The sequence below is a fragment of the Dama dama genome, chromosome 12, assembly GCF_033118175.1.
Source record: "Dama dama isolate Ldn47 chromosome 12, ASM3311817v1, whole genome shotgun sequence".
In the NCBI taxonomy this organism is placed as follows: Eukaryota; Metazoa; Chordata; class Mammalia; order Artiodactyla; family Cervidae; genus Dama; species Dama dama.
In genome coordinates this window covers 33,501,847-33,527,777 of record NC_083692.1, presented here as the reverse complement: position 1 = coordinate 33,527,777, position 25,931 = coordinate 33,501,847, and the positions used below count along the sequence as shown (strand labels likewise).

At 33.9% G+C, this 25,931-nt stretch overlaps 1 protein-coding gene across 1 annotated transcript in view; it reads right to left on the bottom strand.

Moving 5' to 3' along the window:
• Window positions 1-252: 252 nt before the first annotated feature.
• The window catches only part of EXOC5 (exocyst complex component 5), a 52,558-nt gene continuing 26,879 nt past the window's right edge, over window positions 253-25,931 (bottom strand). Inside the window, exons 8-18 of the mRNA XM_061156970.1 lie at window positions 25,744-25,788; window positions 25,499-25,639; window positions 24,410-24,492; window positions 23,213-23,422; window positions 21,803-21,950; window positions 12,174-12,282; window positions 7,318-7,438; window positions 5,343-5,429; window positions 3,433-3,541; window positions 3,021-3,236; window positions 253-2,457 (exon numbers count right to left, since the gene is read on the bottom strand). Coding sequence (XP_061012953.1) covers window positions 2,269-2,457; window positions 3,021-3,236; window positions 3,433-3,541; window positions 5,343-5,429; window positions 7,318-7,438; window positions 12,174-12,282; window positions 21,803-21,950; window positions 23,213-23,422; window positions 24,410-24,492; window positions 25,499-25,639; window positions 25,744-25,788 — 1,458 coding nt within the window. The 3' untranslated portion in view covers window positions 253-2,268. The remainder of the gene's footprint in view (window positions 2,458-3,020; window positions 3,237-3,432; window positions 3,542-5,342; window positions 5,430-7,317; window positions 7,439-12,173; window positions 12,283-21,802; window positions 21,951-23,212; window positions 23,423-24,409; window positions 24,493-25,498; window positions 25,640-25,743; window positions 25,789-25,931) is intronic.

Here is a 25,931-nt window from a genome sequence, read left to right as displayed (position 1 = left end):
GAAAACTACTTTAAAAATAAAATATAACGAATCCAAAGAATGCATACTGTTTTATACAATAAATTTTTTTCTTAGAGAAATTTTTTGTTCCTAATTTTGATTATGTAGTCAAGTATTTTTCTGCTTAAAAAGGAAGTGAGAAGACATATGCCATGAGAAATAAGGAACATCTTAAAAATTTAATAAAAATAATTTATAAAATTCAGTATGATGTCTTCAAAATGTAAAAATGGAGTGAAAGAAAAAAACAACTGCAGGGAATTTGTTTATTGAGCAATAATGGTAACACTTCTAAATTAAGAATTCACTTACGAGTTTTCTTTGTTAGTGTCCTGTAAATGGTCATAATGGAAAATATTGCACAGAACTCAAATATAAAAATAAAAATTAACAAAATAGCTAAGCAACAAATATATGCTTTATATTTTAAAAATTAATCCAAACAAAATAATTTGAAACACTTCTCTGATGTAGAAGTCTTATAATGTTCTCTCATGTTTTATTTGATATTTTTTCCCTTTTTTTTTTAAAAACAAATTGACACTGTGTACAAAGAGGTCAAATGGCCAGTAAAACTACTGCTTTAAAATTGTTGGCTTTAAGTAACAGAGGTATAATTTGAATTCACATCAGAGCTTTCTAAAATGGCAATAGTACAAGCAAGCATATGACTTTCTCTAATACCCAAAACTTGTTCTGGCTTTCCTTTGGCTAAGGAACAGAAAACTAGACAGCCTTCCAAAGCTGCCACAATTTCCTAAAATGCTTTGATAAATGCTGGCATACTTTATTTCTCTTGCTTACCTTGATAACACTGGGCTAAACAGAAATTGAAGAGAATTCAGTTAAAAGTAATTTCAACAGTAGCTAGCTCACTCTGGACCTGGAAGTTTTGGTAAAGTTGAACATTCAGAAACATATTCTTAAATGTAGTTTTCCAAAATTAGGCCAAAAAGCCTACATTAGAGGAAAAAGAAAAGCCAAAAATGAGTTAAACACTGAAGTTTATCTGTTCCTGGAAGACTAAGAACAATGTAAGAGAAGCCGAACCACTACATACAGCTAAGAATGTATTCTTGCAGAGAAAATTTATAGCTAATAATTTTTTAAAATTTCCACTTGATAATTAAAATTTTATAAGTGATTTATTATGTCACCATATTAAGCCAATTCAATTAACTACACTCAGTAGGAATCACGTCAGAAATGCCTTGAAAAAGATAATGACAGACACTATATATTTAAAAACTACTAGTCCTTACAAAGTTCATCTCTGGACTAGAATAGAATGCTGACTATTAATTCCCAATTCCTCTTAAAATAGAAGACTACCTGCATGTTTAGCCATTCCATCTTATTCCAGTTTAGCGTTAAGGATAAAAATCTTAAAGGATTGCATTGCTACTAAACACTGGCAATAATTCTCATATGCACCATTTAGACTATACCTCACTTTTTTACTTCCCTTATAATATTAAAATAATGAATAAATATGGTTCTTTAGTTAAGATCCTCTATTTTATCTTAAGTGAAATATAAAATAAGGTAGCTTTATTAATTTCTTGCTAGCATTGGCTTAAAATCTGTTTACCAAATAAGAAATTGTAAACTTTTTTTTCCTTTTACCCAGAAAGCAGATGTATTTTGATCCACTGCTAATACCGACATAAAATGTATTTTAGTTTTCTTTATAACATTTTTTTTGGAATAGCATTACTGCTGTACCTCAGGAAAAAATTCAATCAACCAACTACAGAAATTATGCCCAATTTTTAACCTTTGAAATAGGCAAAAAATTCTCCAGGAAAACTTAAAAATAATCTGATTAACAATTACCAGTGCTAAAAGGTCACTGAAAATTGATAAATAATAAATGAATCTTGCTGTATTTTACCCATCATTAGTGCAAAACAGGATGCTGAAATTTCCCGATGGACTATGTTAAAGAACATGAACTGGAATACGTGTAACAATCTCATTTACCTTCTGACACCAACATTTTCCAGGATGAAAACAATGACATATAGCTTCACAGAGTTTGAAATTTATATAAGTTCAGAAATGGAATTAAAATTCAACTTAAGGAAAAAAGCAAAATATTCTTAGTATTGTCCAAATTTCAAATAAATCCTCAAGGGTAAGTATGGCTGCTGTTTTTCCAAACAGTCATTTTTCAATAAAATGTTGGCTGTGTCATAAGAAACCTTCTGTGCTTTCTATCAACCAAGGCTTGCTGGAGTACAACACATTTCCCTTGTAAATTCAACCTCAGCTGAAATGTCGAGCAAGGCGGGCAGATCTATAGTCAGCACGAAGTTGTACGAAGGAGTGAAGAATGTTCTTGTCCAGATTAGCAAGTTGTTCTCCTGAGCAGACTTGCTTTAAATTATCTGGGTTTACTACCAGAAGATTGCAAAGTGCATGCAGAGTATCAAAAAGCTGTAATACCAGAGGAATCTGAGTTGAGATAAGAGAAGGAAAAAAATATTTTTAGTTTTATAATCAGTTTGTAAATTGTTCTCACTTATGTACTGTCAGGACTTAACCAGTGTTAAAGAGTTCAATGTTAGAATTTTTAAAAGCTACCAAAGTGTTAAAAACTAAAATCTTTTTGAAAAGATTCATATTGTGCCAATTTATTCAAACAGTAATAATCATTTATACTTTTGTGAAGTAGAACTAGTTATCAATAATTTACAGCTTTTTAAAATAATTTAAACATTGGATGGAAACTGATTTCAGAGAGATATACATGAAGAAAGAACATATTTTCTTGATATAGATATACAGCATTAGTTATGGGCATTAATAAGGTCATCTGGACTATGGAACTAAAATACGGCATTTTCTAAAAGCTCAAAGCAAAAATGTGTTAATACTGGAATTATGATTGGAATCTGTCTCATTATCGTATCAACTAAAGTTATAAACTTTCCACTAATGATTATGTCAGTACACATTTTTATGGTCTGACTGATGTTCTTGAACTTGTTTCCAGGTTACTACTTGTGAACACATACCTTGAAGTCTTTGGCACACTTCCTGTACTCAGCTACATCACAGATTGCTAACATGCCGCCCATACAGCTGTAGGAATATTGCTGAAGATGTTCATAAATGAGTCGATGAAAACGTACTCCAAGTTCCATCAAAACTGTATCCACATTCTTCCCATCCATGGAATTTTTAATCTTCTCCACTTGTTTCCTTACGTAAGCACAGACTTTAACACAGGCCTGTAAAATTTTTTCTACACTTATTACACAGTAATATGTATCAGCTTACCTAAGAAGAAAATACATATAATTTCTCACTAATCTCTAAGTATTAAAAAAAAAAAACTTGGAACATAATAAGATACATCAATGAAATGTTAATAAGAGTACAAATAAAGCAGATATTCTTACTAACATATTAAATCATTTTACTCACATTAGTATACTGAATCAAAACATTGTTTTCATCTTCTGGCTTAAAATCTGTTTTCTTTTGTTCTGCAGCCAAGATATGCTTCATTTGTCCAATCATACAATTTAACGTCCTAGAGAATTGAGAATACCATGTATTTGATCCATTTAATTTACTTTAATTTATATTATTTATACTAAATTAAAGTTATTTAATTTCATGTCACCATAAAACTATTTTACTATTGGTATACTTCAGATTTTAAAACAAGTAAATTCTAGATCTTGATAGCAAAGAGGTCTTAGTTTTACTAGTTTCCTGCTCAAAACACAGGGCAAAGATTCATTTGTCTATTACTTGATTTAAGTAAATCTTAAAGATCTTAGAAGACTGTCACTAATTCATTTCCTTCACCAAGTATATTTGGAGAATGCTTAGGAAGGGAGTAAGATAGAAGAACTTATAAGGAATAGCCAAAGTTTGGAAGAACAGGTAAAAAGAACCTGAATTTCATAGTTTAAGGATAAGCAGGAGGCTGAATAAGTGGTACTGAAGGCCCAGTTGAGAAATGAAGTATGAGTTTGTAATGGTATGAACAATGTCTGAGTTTTGTGACATTCTCCAACAGCAATGAGCCATCCAGTTATCAGAATAACAGAATCTGCATTAATCCAGAGTTTAGGATCTGTAAGATAGTTATGATCAAAGGAAATAAATTTTAGGGTAATTACGAAGGAGTAATTAAAGATATGGAACAAGCAATCTAAGCGTTAACAGTGAATAAAACAAAGATGGGAAAGGACAGATTGGTAAAAGGCAAAGATATTTAGAGCCAGAGTTCCTATAAGTAACTTATATTCGTATATGTCTTCTTGAATGGAAGAGAAAGGAGAATTAAAGTAAAAATATGCCCAAACCTGGTAGCATGGGCTTTAGAATTTTAGTTCCAGTTCTACCAGCATTAACTGTATGATCTCTAGAAAACTACTTCATTTCTTTAAGCTTTCACTTCCTCATCTGTAAAATGGAAATGGTATTTCTTACTTAAATGAAATTATACAGGTAAAGATCCTTGTACTGTGCCAGTGAAAGAAAGTGAAAGTGATAATCACCAGTCATGTCCAACTCTGCGAACCATGGACTGCAGCTCTCCAGGCTCCTCTGTCCATGGGATTTCTCAGGCAAGAATACTGGAGTGGTTTGCCATTTCCTTCTCCAGGGGATCTTCCTAACCCAGGGATCAAACCTGGGTTTCCTACATTGCAGGTGAATGAAATTATACAGGTAAAGATCCTTGTATTGTGCCAAGCATACAGCAAACGCCTGATAAATGCTTGATAAATAGATGATTATCATCATCAACACATGCTCACTATCATCTCAAAAGACAGAATCCACCACTCCATACTATGAACAGGTAACTAAAATAAACATCAAAAAATTTTTCAAATGTAGTTTTCACTCACTTAATGAAAGTTACTTTTAGAAAATTGGTATATTAATTTAATGCATTTCAGATATAAGCCTGAAATCTTCCAGGTTACATACCATTTTTAAGGAGTCCACACAGAGGAGAGGAAGAGGGAAAGGGAAGGGAGGAAGGCAGGGAGAGAGGGGAGAGAGAGGGAGGAGTGGGGACAGAGAGAGACAGAGTGTCTATAGGAGGCAGCATTTACCAAAAAAAAAGAAAGATTTTCAAACAGAATTGGTCTAAAGTTAATCTAAACCTGCTGGCTTCCATAAATAATTAATCTGGAATCCAATAAAATAAATTATTAGGATGAAATAAATATGTAAAAATAAAATCGAACATTATAGCAGGATAGTGGAATTCAAATAGACTTTTTTCTTGTCTGAAAATAGTTTTCATGTTGTTATAATGATGTTTTACAAATTAAAAAATGCAAGAGAAATAGTTAAAACTAAAAACTTGCCTATCAATGCCGGTATCCAATTTCATCTCCATCTGTTCAATTATTTCTTTTTTTTTCTGAAGGCATTCAGATAACTTAGGAGAAGAGCTAGTGAATGTTTAAAGGGGGAATAAAAATCATATTAGTAACCTTAGAATTCTAAAAGTTTCATAATTCCTGCTTATTGTTACATACCTAGATACACATACACACACATACATTATTTTAATTTGCTTCCAAATCCAAGAAGCATTATAAACAGTAATTATTTAGTATTCACTACGCTCAATTCATTACAACAGTCATGCTAGGAAAAATTTATCAGTTAAAAGAGGAGGATTTAGATTTATTATTTTCATCTCTGAGGAGATATCCCTTTAGAATATAAACATGATTTTGGAATTATTTGGTTTCCTTTTTAATTAAATTTCTGGTGTAATAGTAAGAAAAATAACAGCATTTTGAAACTACAGTAAATTCTATTAATGAAAATTTGTAAACTAACACTCAATCCAGTTGTATTTAGCTTTCCTATATTAAAAAACAAAAACCAACAACTTGGTAGTCTTATTGCCTTCTGAATATTACTTAAATGTCAAATAACACCCAAAATACTAAAGAATATGCAACCTTAATAGTTATATGTGAATTCTTCACTATGTGGCATTCAGTTCAGTTCAGTCGCTCAGGCGTGTCCGACTCTGGCGCAGCACACTAGGCCTCCCTGTCCATCACCAACTCCTGGAGTTTACTCAAACTCATGCCCATGGAGTTTTTTTCATGGGGTTCTCAAGGCAAGAATACTGAAGTGGTTTGTCATTCCCTTCTCCAGTGGACCACATTCTGTCAGACCTCTCCACCATGACCCGACCGTCTTGGGAGGCCCCACACAGCATGGCTTAGTTACAGCTCATTAAAAAGTAAATTTCCTCTCAAAATGTGATTCAGAGATCACAAGTAATCTATATCTTTGAGGTCATTTCTAGACTAATAATTTCTTGGTATGTCAATGTTTATAAAAAATGTCTAGAATTTTATCTTTTATATGAATTTTTTTCCTCTTTAATGATAGTACTACACATACAATTTTATAAAGCATGTTCACATACACACTACTTTACTTAATTCTCATAGGCTTCAAAAGTTCACATAAATTGACAGGAAGATATAAACCAAATCTTATTTAATATCTCATCAAAACTTGTCCTGCTGCTGCTGCTGCTAAGTCACTTCAGCCATGTCCAACTCCGTGTGATCCCACAGACGGCAGCCCACCAGGCTCCCCCATCCCTGGGATTCCCCAGGCAAGAACACTGGAGTGGGTTGCCATTTCCTTCTCCGATGTGTGAAAGTGAAAAGTGAAAGTGAAGTTGCTCAGTCGTGTCTGACTCTTAGCGACCCCATGGACCACAGCCTACCAGGCTCCTCCATCCATGGGATTTTTCCAGGCAAGAATACTGGAGTGGGGTGCCATTGCCTGCTCCAAAAATTTGTCCTACTGATGGCATAAAATTTTTACTGTATATCTTTTCATTATAACAAGTGGGAACAAGCTAGAAGTCACCTTTCATACAGATTTAGGATCATGACACAGTGTTTTCAAATAAAACAAAATTAATACCACAGAAGGAAGAGAATACAGAAAGGCAAGGAAGAAGAGTTTATGTTACTTTTTAAAAATTTTCTTTCAACTTCACATCTTTGAGATAGATATTATTATTTCAATACCAGTTACCACACTACATTATTTGCAAATGGTAAATGCTAAATACTTGATGTCAAATTTCTGCTGTGAGACAGGAAGGGGAGGGAAGAAGCAGGTTACAAATGCTTATACATTATACACATCCTGAGAGCAACTAGGTGGCTTCTTATTTCACACCCTCCTGTCCTGTTTGGTGTTTCAATGAACAGCTATTACTTTTAAAATTTAACATAAAGTAGAATATTATAATATTCTTTGAAATACCAATGAAAATCAGACAACTTGACTAACCTTATTAGTGGCATAAGGTGATCATTAAACTGCTTGTCAAAAAGATGAAAAATAGTATTGGCTTGGTGCACAACATCCAAAAAATAGAGATTTGCATTCTTAGAATCTGAAGAAGGAATTCCTAAAGTTGGAAGGCATGCATATGTTAGAATCATATTAAAGAAATTCATCTAGGCAACAGAAAAAAGAATGTGTTTTATATATATATATAAAACATGCATAAAAAGAACTGCTGTTTCAATAAGTCAGCAATAATTTTTGTGGACAAAAAGAGTAAAATTAAGCTCGTTAATAATAAAGTTTTAATGCCAAAATTTTCACCATATACTCAAGTCTTCATTGTTTGCTGAGATAAATCAAAAACTAAACTTGTAAGCGAATCATCTTGAACTATACCTTCTCCTTCCCCACCCTTCTGTGCCTAAAGATTCACATGAACCATGAACACACTTCTATTAATACCATTTTTCTTACAACCAGGCCTCAGTAACTCTGATAACAGTTAAAATAACTTTCTTATTAGTTCAAATCTCCTTATTTTTTTATGCTATATCTTATTGCCAGAGTAAGGTACTTAACATATTTCACTATGTTCTCTATCTACCATTTCCTAGAAAATATTCAAAGACTTCTTACTGTCAACAAAATAAATTCCTGATTTTCAGCATTGTATTCAAGCCACTTCACATTCTGACCACAAAACAGACAGCTGACCTCTTCAGATTTCAGTTTCCTCTTTAGCAAAAGAGGAATTCCATGATGCCTACTAACCACAGACATTTATGTTTCTAGCTAAAATTAAAAGGCATAAAGGGCCAGGAGAAATACTCAGAGAAAATGAGAAATTAAAAGTTTAATACCTAGAGTTCATTACAGAAGGATGATTTTTTTTCCCCAAAGTTTTAAAACAAGGTGTTTTATTTTCCCACAAATGACAAAATCACCAACTGGCAAGAAAACTAAAGCCTCCAACACAAACTTACAAGAGAAAAAAGTAGTCAATACACCTGTATTTATGAAATACTAATCCCGGCTACTGATGAAAGACATGAAAGGCAATAGTTATGTATGTCTTTAAATTACTAAATTATTAAAGTTCTTAGAGAAAACTCAGTAAGTGTAGAAAAATGGGTATAAGCACACACGCCAGTAGCAGTATAGATTAGTGGGGAAAAAAGTCCTTAGGAAAAGAGTTTATATGCACAGAAATTTTAAAAATTTGCAACACACTTATCTGGTAATTTTAGTTCCAGAATTTTATCCAGAGTAAATAATTCAGAAGAAGGAAAACACTTTGTAAGTTCTACAAAGTTCACTACAGCTGCATAGAAAATGCGTAGGAATAGAAGGCACATTCTCATCCTACCAGAAAATTTCCTAAGCCCTTCCAAATTATTAACACTGCTATTAAAATGAAGATGCTAGACTTCCATACTAAAGAACAAATCCTTACTACCATATGGAATCAAATTTGTTACATTTTTATTATCTTCATATCTTTGAGGTAGATATTCTCTCAATATAAATGACCAAATTAGGTTATTTGCAAATTGTTAATGTTAAATACTTGATGTCAAGTTTCTGCTATAAGGGGAAGGGTAGGCAAGCAGGCTACAAATGTTTATGCACATGCTGAGAGCAACTAGGTTAAAATAATAATAATAAAAAAAGCAGGGGAGGGGGAGAATAAACCACAAGGTTATTGAATTATGGGTAATTTCGCTTCAACCTTAGAAACTTTAAAGAAAGACGCTATACACAAACATTTTCCAGCATGTGCTATGTGCTTTCTAGTAGCTTCAGTTCAATTCAGTTCAGTTGCCCAGTCATGTCCAACTCTTTGTGACCCCGTGGACTGCAGCACACCAGGATTCCCTGTCCATCACCAACTCCCGGAGCTTGCTCAAACTCGTGTCCATCAAGTCGGTGATGCCATCCAACCATCTCATCCTCTGTCATCCCCTTCTCCTCCTGGCTTCAATCTTTCCCACCATCACGGACATTTTCGATGAGTCAGTTCTTTGCATCTTGTGGCCAAGTACTGGAGTTTCAGCTTCAACATCAGTCCCTCCAATGAATATTCAGAGCTGATTTCCTTTAGGATTGACTGGTTGGATCTCCTTGCAGTCCAAGGGACTCTCAAGAGTCTTCTCCAACACCACGGTTCAAAAGCATCAATTCTTCAGTGCTCAGCTTTCTTTATAGTCCAATTCTCACACTGATATATGACTACTGAAAAAACCATGGTTTTGACTAGATGGATCTTTGTCGGTAAAGCAATACCTCTGCTTTTTAATATGATGTCTAGGTTGGTCATAGCTTTTCTTCCAAGGAACAAGTGTCCTTTAATTTCATGACTGTAGTCACCATCTGCAATGATTTTGGAGCCCAAGAAAATAAAGTCTGTCACTGTTTCCATTGTTCCCCCATGTATGTGCCATGAAGTGATGGGACCAGATGCCATGATCTTAGTTTTTTGAATGTTGAGTTATAAGCCAGCTTTTTCACTTTCATCATGAGGCTCTTTAGTTTCTCTTCGTTTTCTGCCATAAGGATGGTGTCATTTGTATATCTGAGTTTATTGAGTTTTCTCTTTGCAATCCTGATTTCAGCTTCTGTTTCATCCAGCCCATCATTTCACATAATGTACTCTATATGTAAGTTGAACCAGCAAGGTGACAATATACAGCGTTGACACACTCCTTTCCCAATTTTGAACCAGTCCGTTGTTTCATGTCCAGTTCTAACTGTTGCTTCTTGACCTGCATACAGATTCCTCAGGAGGCAGGTAAGGTGGTTTGGTATTCTGATCTCTTTAAGAATTTTCCAGTTTGTTGTGATCCATACAGTCAAAGGCTTTAGTGTAGTCAATGAAGCAGATGTTTTTCTGGAATTCTCTTGTTTTTTCTATGATCCAACAGATGTTGGCAATTTGATCTCTGGTTCCTCTGCCTTTTCTAAATCCAGCTTGTACATCTGGAAGTTCTCAGTTCACGTACTGTTAATGCCTGCTTGGAGAATTTTGAGCATTACTTTGCTAGCATGTGAGATGAGTGCAACTGTGTAGTAGTTTACATTCTTTGGCATTGCCTTTCTTTGGGATTGGGATGAAAATTGACCTTTTCCAGTCCTGTGGCCTGAATTTTCTGAATTTGCTGGCATATTGAGTACAGCACTTTAACAGCATCATCTTTTAGGATCTGAACTAGCTCAGCTGGAAATCCATCACCTCCACTAGTTTTCTAGGTGCTAGACTATAATGCAATTAAGACAAATAAGATTCCTATCTACATGAACTTATATGCTATTCTCTCTGCCTAAAATACTCTTTCTCCAAATATTCAATTTATTCCTTCACTTCATTCAGCTGATTCATGTCTCCTCAGAGAGGCCTTCTCTGACCATCCTTTCTAAAAAAGTCCTCTTCCCCCTGAATTCCCCATTCTACCTCCCATTACTATTCTCTATTTCTTACTCAATTTTATTTTTATCCACTATACTTACTAGTCATTTGTCAATCTTTTCCATAAGAATGTAAGTTCATAAGAGTAAGCACTTAAGTATATGTTCAATGAGTGAGGCAAATACAAATGGATGAAAATTTTATTGTAACAAGTGCTATGAAAAAAGTTAATTCAATGATGAAATAATGAGTAAGTAGGCTGGGAGAAGTGGGTCACTTTAGCTAGGTTCATCAGCAAAAGACTCTCTAAAAATGTGGCACCTTAGTGAAGATCAGAAGGCTGAAAAGCCAGGCATAAGAAGAGCTGAAGAAGAAGAAATGGGGGTCAGGAGGCGGGGGACACCAAGTGCAAAGAACCTGAGTGAGGAAAAAGAATAAAGGCCAGAGTGGCTAGGGTAGTGAAGGGAAATGCAGATGAGATGAGGATGAATATATAAGAGGAGGCCAGATCAAAACTATGCTTTTGTAAAGAGTTTGTTGCTGTTTTCTGCCTACGTGTAGTAGGAAACCACTAAAAGGTCTTAAACAAAAAAAAATTTAAGACTCTTAAATTTATAACATGACTGCTACATGGAGTCAGTTATTTGGAAAGGTAAGAGACCAGTTAGGAGCAGATGTAGATCATGATGTTTAAGTCAGGTTGGCATCGATGGAGATGGAGAAAAGTAGGCGAATTTGAGTTATGCTGGACAGTATATAGACAGGATTTGCTGACAGACTGGTGTTCAGGCTTGATGAAAAGAAGAATTATGGCAACTCCTGGGTTTGGGGCTTGAGCAAATAGTAAACAGCAATGCCTTTTAGAGACATGAAAAATAATGGGAAAGGAAGAAGTGTAGATGGAAGATAGAGAGTTTCATTTTGGATACATTAAATTTGAGATGCACACACAACAGATGAGAGAAGTCAAGGAGGCAACTGAACTAATGGGACTAGAATTTAGGGAAGAGGTCATTATTATCTTATTAATATCAGTAAATCCAAAAGGCCAAAAACAAAAGAAAAAATATCATATGAATATATTCCTTTCCAGGCTTATTGATAAGACTCATTTTCCTTTCCAAACTTTACATTACTCAACTGTCTCAAGAAGAATTGCTCTCATTTCCATTTCCGCCCCCTTGGCATTTAGTAACTTACAGCATTGTATTACACTCTGCCATACACTGCTGTGACTTCTGTAGCTTATCCTGCCCTGCTCAATGTAAGCAACATGAGAACTGTCTTTGTATAGCTTTTAGCATCTGACAAATCCTTGCACTACAGGAAGTTCAAAAAGCATTTTGCTGCATTGACTGAGATGAATATATATAAAACAACAGTATGCATACAGTTTAACCAAACAGGGTCAAAGGAATTTAAGATGAAGTATAATACAAATATATATACTTACCAGCAAGTCCTGTTTCCAAGGCATAATCAATATGTTCAATACATAAAAATTCCACAAGAATGGTAAAAATTCTAAAGGCATTCCTTGGTAAATCAGAAGGATCAGAGAGCTTTAAAAAGAAAAACCAAATACATCACTCCTCAGGTTTACCTTTAAAAAAAGGCAACTTTTTTTTTTCTTTAAAGCAATCTACTTTGTATAAGACATATTGTTCTGTTTTCAAATCGTGACTTAAATCTCTTCCGCCCACCCAAAATGCATTTCTCATATACATATAGTTGCAGTGCTCCATATTTGTCTACAATTCTCCCAGCTGAAATAAGATTACTGTTTTCTGACCTGGATTGCAATCCATGTTAAACGTGACAGGAAAGAAAGAAGAGGAGAGAGATCAAATAGAAAATAAAATCTAAAGTACACATTAAAGCCAAGTATGTTTTAAAGAAATACACACAAACATAACATACACGTAAGTACATATAATAAATGTACTCAACTGCCATGTAAAATGCCTTTCTTAATGTCATAGTAAAAGAAGTCTGAGAGTCACCTACTGAATAAAAGCTATTCTAGTAAAACTCAGAACCAGAAAGGATTCTTCATTTTATTGGAGGGTGGGGACAGGGAAATCAATAACAGACACTATAAAATAGGTCAGGCTCAACCCCATCTTCATCACTCCCCACTGAGTGAACCCTTGAGATGTTATTTAACCCCACCAAATCTCAATTTTTTCATCTGTAAGGTAGGAATAGTAGTAATGGTAGTAATGGTACTCATATCCTAGCGCTGAGATGAAAATACATGTAAGGTGTTTTTAGCTTAGCGTCTGGCACATAAGTTCACAATAAATGTTCATTTTGATGTTGATGTTGCTGCTGCTGATTAACTACTTAGTAAAAGAATCATTAGTAGTTATGCTGAGAAAATTAAATCCCTCTTAAAATGTTGGAAAATAACCTCTCAACTTCTTGTAACTGCTGCCTACATTATTAATCAATTGATTGTTGCCTATTTGTCATCTCTATTCATGCTCCCTCTGACAGTAATGCTTGTTATCTGATATATACAGCTGGGTGTTAAAAAGTGCATAACCCACTTTAAATTCTCTAAATCTCTACTGCTTATAATAATTAATTTGGTATTACTTGATTCCCTTGCTGGTCTTAATACCACCCCAACCTTTCCCCTTCTCTATCACAACTCTCACCTCCCTTCTTTGCTCAATGATGCTTTACAAATGCCATTAGCAAGCCATTTTCCACATTCCTCCTCTCTACATCCATATATTCATGTATAATTGAAAGAAGCAGCAGACTGAAAACTTTGTAAGGATATACAAGATAAAAATCACTGTTAACCAATTGGACCTAAATGACATTCATAACAACATTAGGATATACATTTTCTTTAAGTATTCATAAAATATTTACCAAGATGGATCATATCCTGGGCTAAAAAACAAGTCTCAATAAATTTAAAATGGATTCACATCACCCAAAATACATCCTAACCACAACAGAATCAAACTGAAATCATTAACAGAAAGATATCTAAAAAATTCTCTAATATCTGGAAATGATATAACATACTTCTAAGCTACTCTTCGGCCAACAGAAATCAAAAGGGAAATTTAAAAATATTTTGAACTGAATGAAAATAAGCACAAGAAATAAAAATTTGTTGTATGAAGCTAAAGCAGTATCTTAAAGGGAAAGTTATAAGATTAAATCCTTATATCAGAAAATAAGAAGGGTCTCTAATCAATGATCTCAACTTTCACCTTAAAAAACTAGATAAAGAAGGTCAAATGAAGCCCAGGTAAGCAGAAGGAAAAGAAATAATAAAGAGTGGACATCCATGAAATACAAACAGGAAAATCAAAGATACCGAAGCTGATTCTCCAGGGAAACCAATAAACTGATAAACCTATATCACACACACAAGACACAAATCATCAAAAATAAATAGGTGACATCATTATAGATTCAACAGGTTTTAAAAAAGATAATAAGCTACTATATATGTAATAAATAAGAAAGTCATAGTGTAAAGTACAGTAAACTATATTCAATACCTTATAATGACCTATAATGAAAAAGAATATACATATTATATATAATATTATATATATTATATATATAACTGGATCACTTTGCTATACACCAGAAATTTTTTTTTTATACACCAGAAATTAACACAAAACTTTAAACAATCTTTTTCAATTAAAACACACACACACACACACACACACACACAAATCAACTGACCATTAAAAAAAAGGATAAGGCAATAACATGAACAACTTAATCCCAATAAATTCAACAATCTGTACGAAATATACAAATCTTAAAGGACACAAACTACCAAAGCTCACTTTAAAAGAAATAGGTAACTAAAACAGTTTCATATCTACTAAAGAAGTTCAATTTGTAGTTAAAAATACTCACAAATTAAAAAAAAAAAACCTCACAAATTTTAAAACTACAGGCACAAAAGACTTCACTAAGTTCTTCCAAATATTTAAGGAAGATAAAACATTAATTTTACACAAATTCTTCTAGAAAATGAAAGAGGAAGGAATATTTTCCAACTCATTCTATGAGGCTAACATTACCTTGATACCAAAGCTACAAAGACATTAAGAGAAAAAAATATGTATAAATCAATATCCTTTGTGAACAAAAACACAAAACTTCTTAACAAAAGTTTAGTAAACCTAATCCAACAATACATAAATAGAATAATACATGATGACCAAGGCGGGGTTTACTAAAACAATGCAAGGTTAACATTTGGAAATCAACGTAATTCACAACATTAACAGAATAACAACAACAAAAAAGCATTTGACAAAGCCTAATATCATCCTTATAAAAATACCCAGAAAATTATGAATAAAAGAATTACCTTAATCTGATAAAGAGCATCTATGAAAAACAAATGGGTCCTAATCAAACAGAGTTTCTCTAGTGGCTAAGTGGTAAAGAATCTGCCTGCAATGCAAAACACGCAGGTTCCATCTCTGGTCAGGAAGACCCCCTGGAGTAGGAAATGGCAACCCACTCCAATATTCTTGCCTGGAAAATTCATGGACAGAGAAGCCTGGTAGGCTACAGTCCATGGGGCTGCAAAGAATCGGACACAACTAAGCACACGCACACACACATACGTATATGAGTGTGTCTATGTGTATATGTATGTGTGTGTACCTAGAGGTTATCATACTAAGTGAAGTAAGTCAGACAAAGACAAATATCATACAATATAGCTTATCTGTAGAATCTAAAAGAAAAAGAAGACACAAATGAACTTATTTTCAGAACAGAAAGAGACTCACAGACACAGAAAACAAACTTATGGTTACCAAAGGGAAAAAGGGGATGGGGGAGGGATAAACTATGAGGCTGGGATTAACATGTACATACAACTATGTATAAAACAGGCAACCAACAATGACCTACTGTATAGCACAGGGAACTATACTCAATATTATGTAACAATCTATAAGGGAAAAAATATATATACACACATAAATATATGTGCAGCTGAACTGCTATGCTGTACACCTAAAACCGAGGCTTCTCTGGTGGCTCAGACAGTAAAGCCTACCTGCAATGCAGGGGACCTGGGTTCAATCCCTGGATTGGGAAGATACCCAAGAGAAGGGAATGGCTAGCCACTCCACTATTTGTGCCTGGAAAATCCCATGGACAGAGGAGTCTGGTGGATGACAGTCCATGGGGTTACAAAGAGTCAGACGTGACAGAGCTACTAACACACACACACAGACACACACACATTCTGAAACTTACATATTATAAATCAACTATATGTCAATAAAAAAATTTTTTTAAAAAGGAAAAATCTACAGTTGGAATCATATTAATGATAAAAGGCAACACTTTGAGATTAACGCAAGTTGCATGCTCTTGCCACTTATATTCAGCATTGTAGTAGAGGTTCTGACCAGTGCAACAAAGCAAGAAAACAAAATATTGAAAGGAATAAGTTAAAATTGACTTTATTGGCAGACAACATGATACTCTATACAGAAAATCCTATGGAATCTACAAGAAACATTATTAGAGTAAGTGAGTTAGGTCAGGTTGAAGGTATAAAATCCACATATAAAAATCAACTGTATCTGAAAACTCAGTTTTGCTAAAATGTCACTTCTCCACAAACAGAACTATAGATTCAAAGTAACTTCAGTCAAAATACCAAAGTTCTTTCCCCCCAGAAACTGACAAATTGATCATGTGAATTATATGAAAACGCCTCCTATGGAAATGTTAGAGGATTTTCACTACCTGATTCAAGATTTATAGTTATAGTGATCAAAAAAATATAGTATTAAATTCACAGAAGAAAACAGAGGGAGTATGCTCTTTGACATAAGTCTTAGCAATATTTTTCAGATCTGTCTCCTAAAGCAAGAGAAGAGAAACAAAAGCAAAAATAAAATGGCAACAATCAAACTTAAAAGTTTAGCATAGCAAATGAAGCCATCAGCAAAACAAAAAGGCAACATACTGAATGGGAAAAGATATTTGCAAATGATACGCAAGTAAGAGGTTATTAATATCCAGAAATATTAAAAAGTCATATAACTCAAGATTTTTTTTAAAAGATGATTAAAACTTGGGCAGAGAACCTGAACAGACATTTTTCCAAAGGTGACAGATGGCCAACAGGCAGATGAAAAGATCCTCAACATCACTAATCATCAGAGAAATGCAAATCAAAACACACACCTCATACAGAATGGCTATCAAGTCTACAAATAACAAGTGTAGACTAGGATGTAGAGAAAAGGGAACCCTAGCAAAATGTTAGTAGGAATGTAAATTGATGCAGCCACTATGAAAAACAGTATGGAGGTTCCTCAAACAACTGACAGTAGAATTATCATAAGACCCAACAATTCCATACCTGGGTACATAGCAAAAAAACAAAAACACTAATCCAAAAAGATACATTCATCCCAATGTTCACAGCAGCATTATTTACAATTGCCAAGATAGGGAAGCAACCTAAGTGCCATTAACAGATGAATGGGTAAGAATATGTGGTGTATATATACAGAATGGAGTACTACTCAGCCATAAAAAATTGAAATTTTGCCATTTGCAGCAACGTGGAAGGATCTGTACAGCACTATGCTAGGTGAAATAAATCAGAGAAAGAGAAATAGTGTATGATATCACATATGTGGAACCTAAAAAATACAACAAACTAATGAATATAACAAAAAAGCAGCAGACTCATAGATACAGAGAACAAACTAGTGGGGGGATATGTGGATATGGTGTAGGAGACACAAACTATTGGGCTGGCTCAAGGTATTGTACAATGTGGAGAATATAGCCAATATTTTGTAGTAATTGTAAACAGAGCGTAACCTTTCAAAATCATATTAAAATTTTAAAAGTTTTTTTTTTAAAAGAAAAAAAACTTAAAGGAAACAAATACAATAAAAGAAAATATAAAAGGAAATCTTTGTGACCTTAGGTTAGGCAAGGATTCCTTATATATGATACCAAAAATACCTCCCATAACAGAAAAGTGTCAAAATTAATAACTTCTTTTCTTTGAAATACTGTTTAGATATGAAAAAGACAAACCACAGACTGAAAAAAAAAATCTGCAGATTAGGTATCTGATAAATGAGTTTTTCCCTGGTGGCTCAGATGGTAAAGCATCTGCCTGCAGTTCGACCCCTGGGTTGGGAAGATCCCCTGGAGAAGAAAATGGCCAACCACTCCAGTACTCTTGCCTGGAAAATTCCATGGATGGAAAAGCCTGGTAGGCTATATAGTCCATGGGGTCACAAAGAGTCGGACACAACTGAGCGATGTCACTTTAAAAAAAAAACTAGATATACAACTGTCAAGAAATAAGAACCCAATTTTTAAAAATGTTACTAAGGAGAAATGAAAGCATATGTCTGCATAAAGATATATACAAGAATGTTCAAAGCAGCTTCATTTTTAACAGTCAAACACTGGAGCCAATCTAAACTGCCATCAATAGGTAAGTGGATAAGCAAAACTGTGAAGAATCTGCCTTTAATGCAGGAGACCACAGTTCAATCCCTGGGTCGGGAAGATCCTCAAGAGAAGCAAATGGCTACCCACTCCAGTATTCTTGCCTGGAGAATTCCATGGACAGAGAAGTCCATGGGTCACAAAGAGTCGGACATGACTGAGCAACTAACACTTTCACTTCTTTTCCATGCAATAAAATACTATTCAGCAATAAAAGAACATACTAATACACACAACATGAATGAATTTCAAAACATTTATGCTGAGTTAAAGAATCCAGAAACACATGTATATACCATATTATAATCCCATTTATTAAAAATTCTAGAAAATTAATCAACTTCTTGAAAAATCCTATTTAGTTTTCAAGATTCATTCCTGAGTCTCGACAACTTCTTTTTGACAGCTAATCTATAGTGAAGGAGGTCACAGTTGCCTGAGGACAGAAACAGAGGGAGGAGAAAAGGAAACTTTGCAGGTGATGATCTGTTCATTACTTTGATTGCACTATAGCTTCATAAATGTACACATAATTTACCAAAGTTATCAAATTGTACAGTTCAAATACATGCAGTCTACTGAATGTCAATTATATCTCGAAATTACTAAGTTTTTTTAAGAAAGAAAAATACACCCAAACTTCTCATTACACTACCCTGTTTTATATCCTTTAATATTTCCATCAACATCTAACAAGGTCAAGTCCAAATTTCTAAGTATGGCATACAAAGAGTTTTTGTCTACATTTTCAAATTCCTGTCTCATTACTCTCCCATATCCTTTTTCAGTTCAAGCATTTCATGCTGCATGATTGTTCTCTGTATATGTCTTTGTGCATGTAATATTCTCTTTTCCTGAAACCACCTGCCAGAATCATCCTCTTGAAGATACCCTATTTATCTTTCAAGACCCAGACCTCAAATGTCCTCTCCTTTTTGAAATCTTCCCTGAAAAATACTCATCCTCAATTCCTTAACCAGTTAGAACTGGCTGCTTCCTCTTTAGGTCTCAACAGTGTATATCTGTTGTGCTGTTCAGTCACCCAGTCCTGTTTGACTCTTTGCAACCCCATGGATTGCAGCATGCCAGGCCTCCCTGTCCCTCACCATCTCCCAAAGTTTGCCCAAGTTCATGTCCATCACATCGGTGATGCCATCCAGCCATTTCATCTCTGATGCCCTCTCTTCCTTCTGCCCTCAGTCTTTTCCAGTAACAGGGACTTTTCCAATGAGTCAGCTGTTCACATCAGATGATCAAAATACTGGAGCTTCAGCTTTAGCATCATTCCTTCCAACAAGTATTCAGGGTTGATTTCCCTTAAGATTGACTGGTTTGATTTCCTTACTGTCCAAGGTGTTCTCAGGAGTCTTCTCCAGCACCACAGTTCGAAGGCATCAAATCTTGGTGCTCTGCCTTCTTTACAGTCCAGCTCTCCCAACGGTACATGACCACTGGGAAGACCATAGCCTTGACTATACGGACCTTTGTCAGCAGAGTATATACTGGCTGGGTCTGTCACAGCTTTCCTGCCAAGCAGCAATTGTCTTCTGATTTCATGGCTGCGGTCACCATCCACAGGGATTTCAGAGCCCAAGAAGAGGAGCTCTGCCACTGTATACACAGTGAATGGTACCTGCACTAATTCTTTATACATCTACCTCTTTGCTCACTATGCAAAAGTAATGTGTATGTTTTGTACTTAGAACCCTAATACCCAACATGGCAGGTAGTACAAAATAAACACAAAATAATGTTTGTTAAATCAGACTGCAAAGAATTAAACTGATTTTCAATTTTGTCATTATCCAGACAGAAGGTCATGATTTAGATCTAGTTACTGAGTGTGACTCAAGGGCTTCCCAGGTGGTGTTAGTGGTAAAGAACTTTCCTGCCAATACCGGAGATACAAGAGACCTAGCTTCAATCCCTGGGTTGGGAAGATCCCCTGGAGAAGGGCATGGCAACCCACTCCAGTATTCTTGCCTAGAGAATCCCTTGGACAGAGGAGCCTGGCGGGCTGCACCCCACAGGGTTGCACAGAGTTGGACACGACTAAAGTGACTAAGCACACACTGTGACTCAAACCAAGGAACATGCTGACAGCTTCAGGTCTGATGATGTGACGGAGCAGAAACATTTTAACATATTTCCAGTATTCAGGAGAGTAGAGCTGTTACTGTATCAAATATAGTCATCACATACCCTGAGGTGTCATATCTTAACATTTTTCCAAATGTACTTCAGATTTTTTTCTTCTGTGGTGGCAGGGGCAGTCCAACATTATAAAGTGCCTTAGGTATTCCTCCCAAGACAACCACTACTCTGAAACTGTTTATCACACCCATGTTGTATATGCTCCTGAACAAAATATTTTTACTTTTTAAAACTTTATATTGTGGTATAATGAATATATCTTTCCCCATCTTGCTCTTTCCACTAAACATTTTATTTTTGAGATTTACTCATGCTGATACTTGTAACTCTAGTTTAGTCATTTAAATTGGTATATTAGCTTTCTAGTATATGAACACTGTCACTTTATCAATTCTTTCTACAGCACACTTAGTTGGCTTCTAATTTTTCACCATGACAAACAATGTAGCTTATGATGTTAGACATGTCCTGTGAACCTACAAATTCTCTAAGAAATTAACAAATTACCCTCCAACGTATACTGATTATTACTTCCATTGGCAATGTATAAGAACTTCTATTACTCCACATCCTTACCAACAGTATCAACAAAATTTTTGCCAACCTATCGAGCATTAGTATTTTCCCTGTCTTAAGTTTCATTTCCCACCAGTGAGACTAAATATCTTATTGATAACTCACATTTTCTGTATTTATGTATAGCCTTTGACTTGTTTCCTATCGATTTATATTTATATATACAGTCTATATTGATCCATCAATATAAATATATAGACCACATACATCATACAAATAAAAAATTAAGACCACCTCAACTCTCAATTTCATACTTAAGAAATATGTAGCTCAGTTTCTTCCTCTGTAGAACAGATATAACAACCTCACAGAAATGTTACAATGACTAAATGAGTTAATGCATACCTAAAGTGCTTGGAATAGTGCCTGGAACATAGTATGTGCTGTACAATTACTAATAAGTATTATTTGTTTTATAAATCTTCTGCTAGTAAAACTGGTTAAAGCCTTCTTTTCACACTCTGGCTTAATTGTTTACTTTGTTAAAGTGTGTTTGTTGAAGACATTCTAAATTTTTAATGGAGACAATTTTTCCTTTCCTTTGATCTGTTCTTAAAACATCCTTCTCTCCCTAATGCTAATGTATTTCTTTATGATCTGGTTCTAACCCTCACTTTCATATCTTGATTTAATATCTCATTGAAGAAAATTTGGTATGCTTGTTTAAAATCATATTAAAACATACTTCTAAACAATTTAAAAATAATTATGTTCCCTAAACAAAAATCCTATTTTTTTATTATAATACACAGGTGTTCATAACCAGAGGGTAGAGCTACATCTTAGTATAAACAAGCAAAACTTAAAATACACAGCTATATATAAATTAAATAAATGTACAATTCTTACCCTATGACATCTTTCGAAGGCTTGTTTGGTTTCTTGCAAAAGATTAACCACCACTTCCTGGGACAGGAAAGTCTCTCCATGAGTATCGATACTTGGCCCCAGTGGTAAGTTGGTACGCTGTCTAATTCTCTCTTTCAGATCTTGAATACTAGTGCATAATAGAAACAAATGAAAAAAGAAGACTACTATACATAGATTTCAATTTCAAGTACTCTCAAACTTAGTATACATGAACTAATAAAAAGAAGAAAAATGGACCAATAGCAGGAGACCTAAAACTTCTGATTTCAATTAGTAGTTCTGTCAAGTGATGCAAGCATTAATCTCTAAATAGAAGACTGTCATATGAAAAGTGAGGAGATCTGCAGTTATTATCTCTAAAGTCTCTTTTAGCTCTACAATTCTGACTCGATAGTTAGCTCTACAGTTCTGATTCAATAGCCAAAAACTCTTTGTTTGGTTTCCTTAGGAAGTAGGCTATTCGAAGTAAGTTAATATTTCAGATAATTAAATGGCCCCGCTTAAAACAAACTTTAAAATTTTAAAGCTTTTTAAATATACTAACTACCTAAGCATATTGTACATTTATTACTATTAAACATAATTTAGCTTTTCTAAATGACTAAGGGTTATTAAGAACATTTATTATAATATAGAAGGCTAGATTACTTTTGTTCCTATTAATAGAATATATAGCTCCAGACTATGAACTTTCAAAAAAAATTCTTATGGCTGTTTTTTAGCTTTTTCTTTTACTTGCTACTGCCTTTCAGATGTCACTTCTTATTCCTAATTATAATCTCCCATGATAATTATTTAATATATAACAAGCTGGGAAATAAGAAGCTGATTTAGCTGAATGCATATTATATGAACCATCAACTCTGATGGTTCACAAAAGTCATTTTGATTCATCCTAGAATCAACTAAATTCCATACAGGTAAGATCCAGATTACTGAGCTGCCACCAATTCTTATAGCAAATCATTTTATTTTCTTCTAGGATATGAGTAAATTCAGGTTTTAATGTATTACTTAAACAAGCTCATGTCCAAGTCCTTTAAAAAGCTCAGGGTATCAATTTGCAGGGGTTTTTGTTCTTTTTAACCACACCTGCAACAGCAGCAATAAAATAATTTACTTCCTAATTAATAACCTGGAATAATTAACTCAGTCTGAAAAAAGGAAAGGAGGGAGGATGGGAGGAACTCTTTATGGTACTGGTATTATGTTTCACATTTTAATAATGTTATATTAGAATATTTCAACATGTGGCTCAAAAGACAGGATTTGATGAATGGTATAAAAAAACTTAATTAAAAGAATTCCTCACAGAAAATTCTAATGACTATATTTTACAAATTATTAATATCTTTAGTTTTAACTGTAACATTTAACAAAAACACTTACCCTCCTGTGCCAATGGATCTCTTTTGATGGTTTTTTGAATCATAATAGCGCTGTAGGATCGTACCACTTCTGCTTTTCAAATAGCTAGTCTCTGTTTCAATGTAGCTCTCCAAATAGGAAATGAAAATGGACTTGATAAGCTTAGACAAGAAAGTCTGTTTATCAGTACCTAAGTTAAACTCCATCAACTTGCTGGAAAGACTTGCGGTTCTTTTCATGGAAAAGAGGGGAAAAAGATAAATGTATATTTTAGGTATAGTAATAATATTAAGAAATACATATTTTTACAATGTGACTTTTGAAAAACTTACATTAAACCACCATTTCTTAAACCCTGGGAAGTTACTCAGGATGCAGAGAGCAACTGTATAAGGTTATATACATATTTTAAGTAGAATGTATATTACAAATAATATCATGGTTTTGAAAACTGCCATAAACTCCTAGAGACAACTCAACAAGAGAAAACAAAGGCAACCAACCAGTCTAGAAATGGCAATGATGGCAGAATGGCTTCAAGTATGCCATTCATGACATGGTACCAAGTCAAAACACTTCCTCTGTTCATTCTCTTCTCTAGACTTGCCTCTAATTTTCTGTTTCTCACCGCTGAAGACAGACTCACAATAGTGCTGCTGTTGAAACCGACTTCCCGATTATAGTTACTTTTGAAAACGCTCTTCTCAAAATGACAATGAAGAAAAGCAACAGGATTGGAAAAAAAACTCCACATAAAGCTTCTACAAAGTATAACACTGCCATTTACAAAAACACAAGACAAATTTTCACATCAGACTTAAGCCTGAAACTGTCATTTGTTAAGAATTTGTCACTCCTTTTCTCAACTTCTAAAGCTTTAACTGGAAATAAATGTAATTATTACTTGTTCTTAAAAAAAAATTAAAGAATAATGAACTAGTTTACAATTAAGACAAAAAATATAATTCTCAAGTCTTAGTTTAAACAAGGTTTTATACTTCATTAAAGTATATTAACATAAAGCATAATATCTAATAGTTAACATGCTAAGAAAGATACTCTTATACAACACTAGTCTATACAGCCAAGTAGTTAATGCTAAAAGCTATATTGCTATCTGATAAACTGTTATTTAAAAACACCTGAATACTTCCCAATTTTCTATCTGAAGGAAAGAAAATGTGAGATATTACTATTTTCTAATAATTAAAAATATACCTTGTGTATAAATCATAGAGACTTTTGAGATACTGCTCTGCATCAGACTTCCAATATTCTTGTAACTGGTCTTTCACAAAGCTCTAAAAAGAAAAGTCAACATTCTGTTAATTAAGTAAATATTAAATTATATAGTCAATATTTTTTTCCTCTAGAGTTACTCTACATTCTTGAACTGTTCTGACTTAAAATCCAGTGGAAAAGGCAATGCAAAAGAAATAGACCAATATAAAAAAAAATTAGAAAATAGTTTTTTAGTTTACTGCTTCTCATATTTACTTGTACATTTATATCAGCATTGGGATTAAGCATTAAGAATCTCAAATATCTTGTCTTTTGAAAAAAATTCCAAAAAACACTTGAAGCTATATCAATATGGTCAATTCTTTAAAGCAGCATTTCCCAAACTGTAGTCTAAGTAACACTAGTGTCTTTTGAGACACTAAGAGACATTACTATAAAATTGGGAAAGGCAGTACATTACATTTCCACTTCTAGAGGATCACAATACATATTAGTACCTTTAAAGGATATTAAAAGTCGTGTTTTTAAAATAACATTTATTTAACACTGCTGAATCCACTGGTAAACAGTTTAGGAAATGTTGCCTTAAAGTGCAGAGCTATGGAAGTAAAGGCTGTAAACAAAACGTTCAGAGTTTTTTCTTTTCATGTCAATGCCATATGATAAAAAATTCTAGAGATCTCGTAATTCTTGTTCACATTTACTTTACTAAGGTAAAATAAGGTAAGCAATGTCAATGCTAAGTATCATTCTTAGCATTTCAAAAATGCTATCAATTGGTCGAGGTGAGAGCCCAGTGAATATTAAATTGAGGCTAATCTATCACACTACTGATACACACTGATACACACGTAATTTCAAACACATGCTCTGATGACCGTGAGTGGCACCTTTTAATATTTTGTTTTAAAGCTTGACACTGTCACTCCTTTCCCCTATACTTAATAAGTGAATTCCTGTTCCTAAGAATACTACACAAATAAACTCAATTTTTAAAAACTTTTAAAACAGAGGGTAAAAAACACATATTGTCTTAAGAACTACTTAGTCACTGTTTAAAATTACCTGTAGTTTGATTTCAAATACATTTTGAATAAGTTTAGCCAGTACTGTTTCTGGATTGCTAAAGATATCTCCAACTTGTTTGTTCACCCGTTGACAGAGTACTGCTGCATCTTCAAATATATCATTTCTCAAGTAAGCACCCTAAAGAGTACAGGAATTTTATATAATGAATATATAATTTAAAATGTTTTTTAAAATACAAATTAGGATAAAATAAAATCAAATGAAGTGTACTGTTATGTTACCTCCTGGCACTGCTTTATATAAACATCAACACAGTGAGAATAACCCTATGAAGAAGAGAGAAATACACATCACTGTTTTGGTTAAGTTATAACAATAATAACAATGTCAATAAAAGAGGTATTATATATAATAAAGCTATCTCTATGCCTCAATAAATGGCCAGCAGTAACAGCTACTCTCTGGTTTC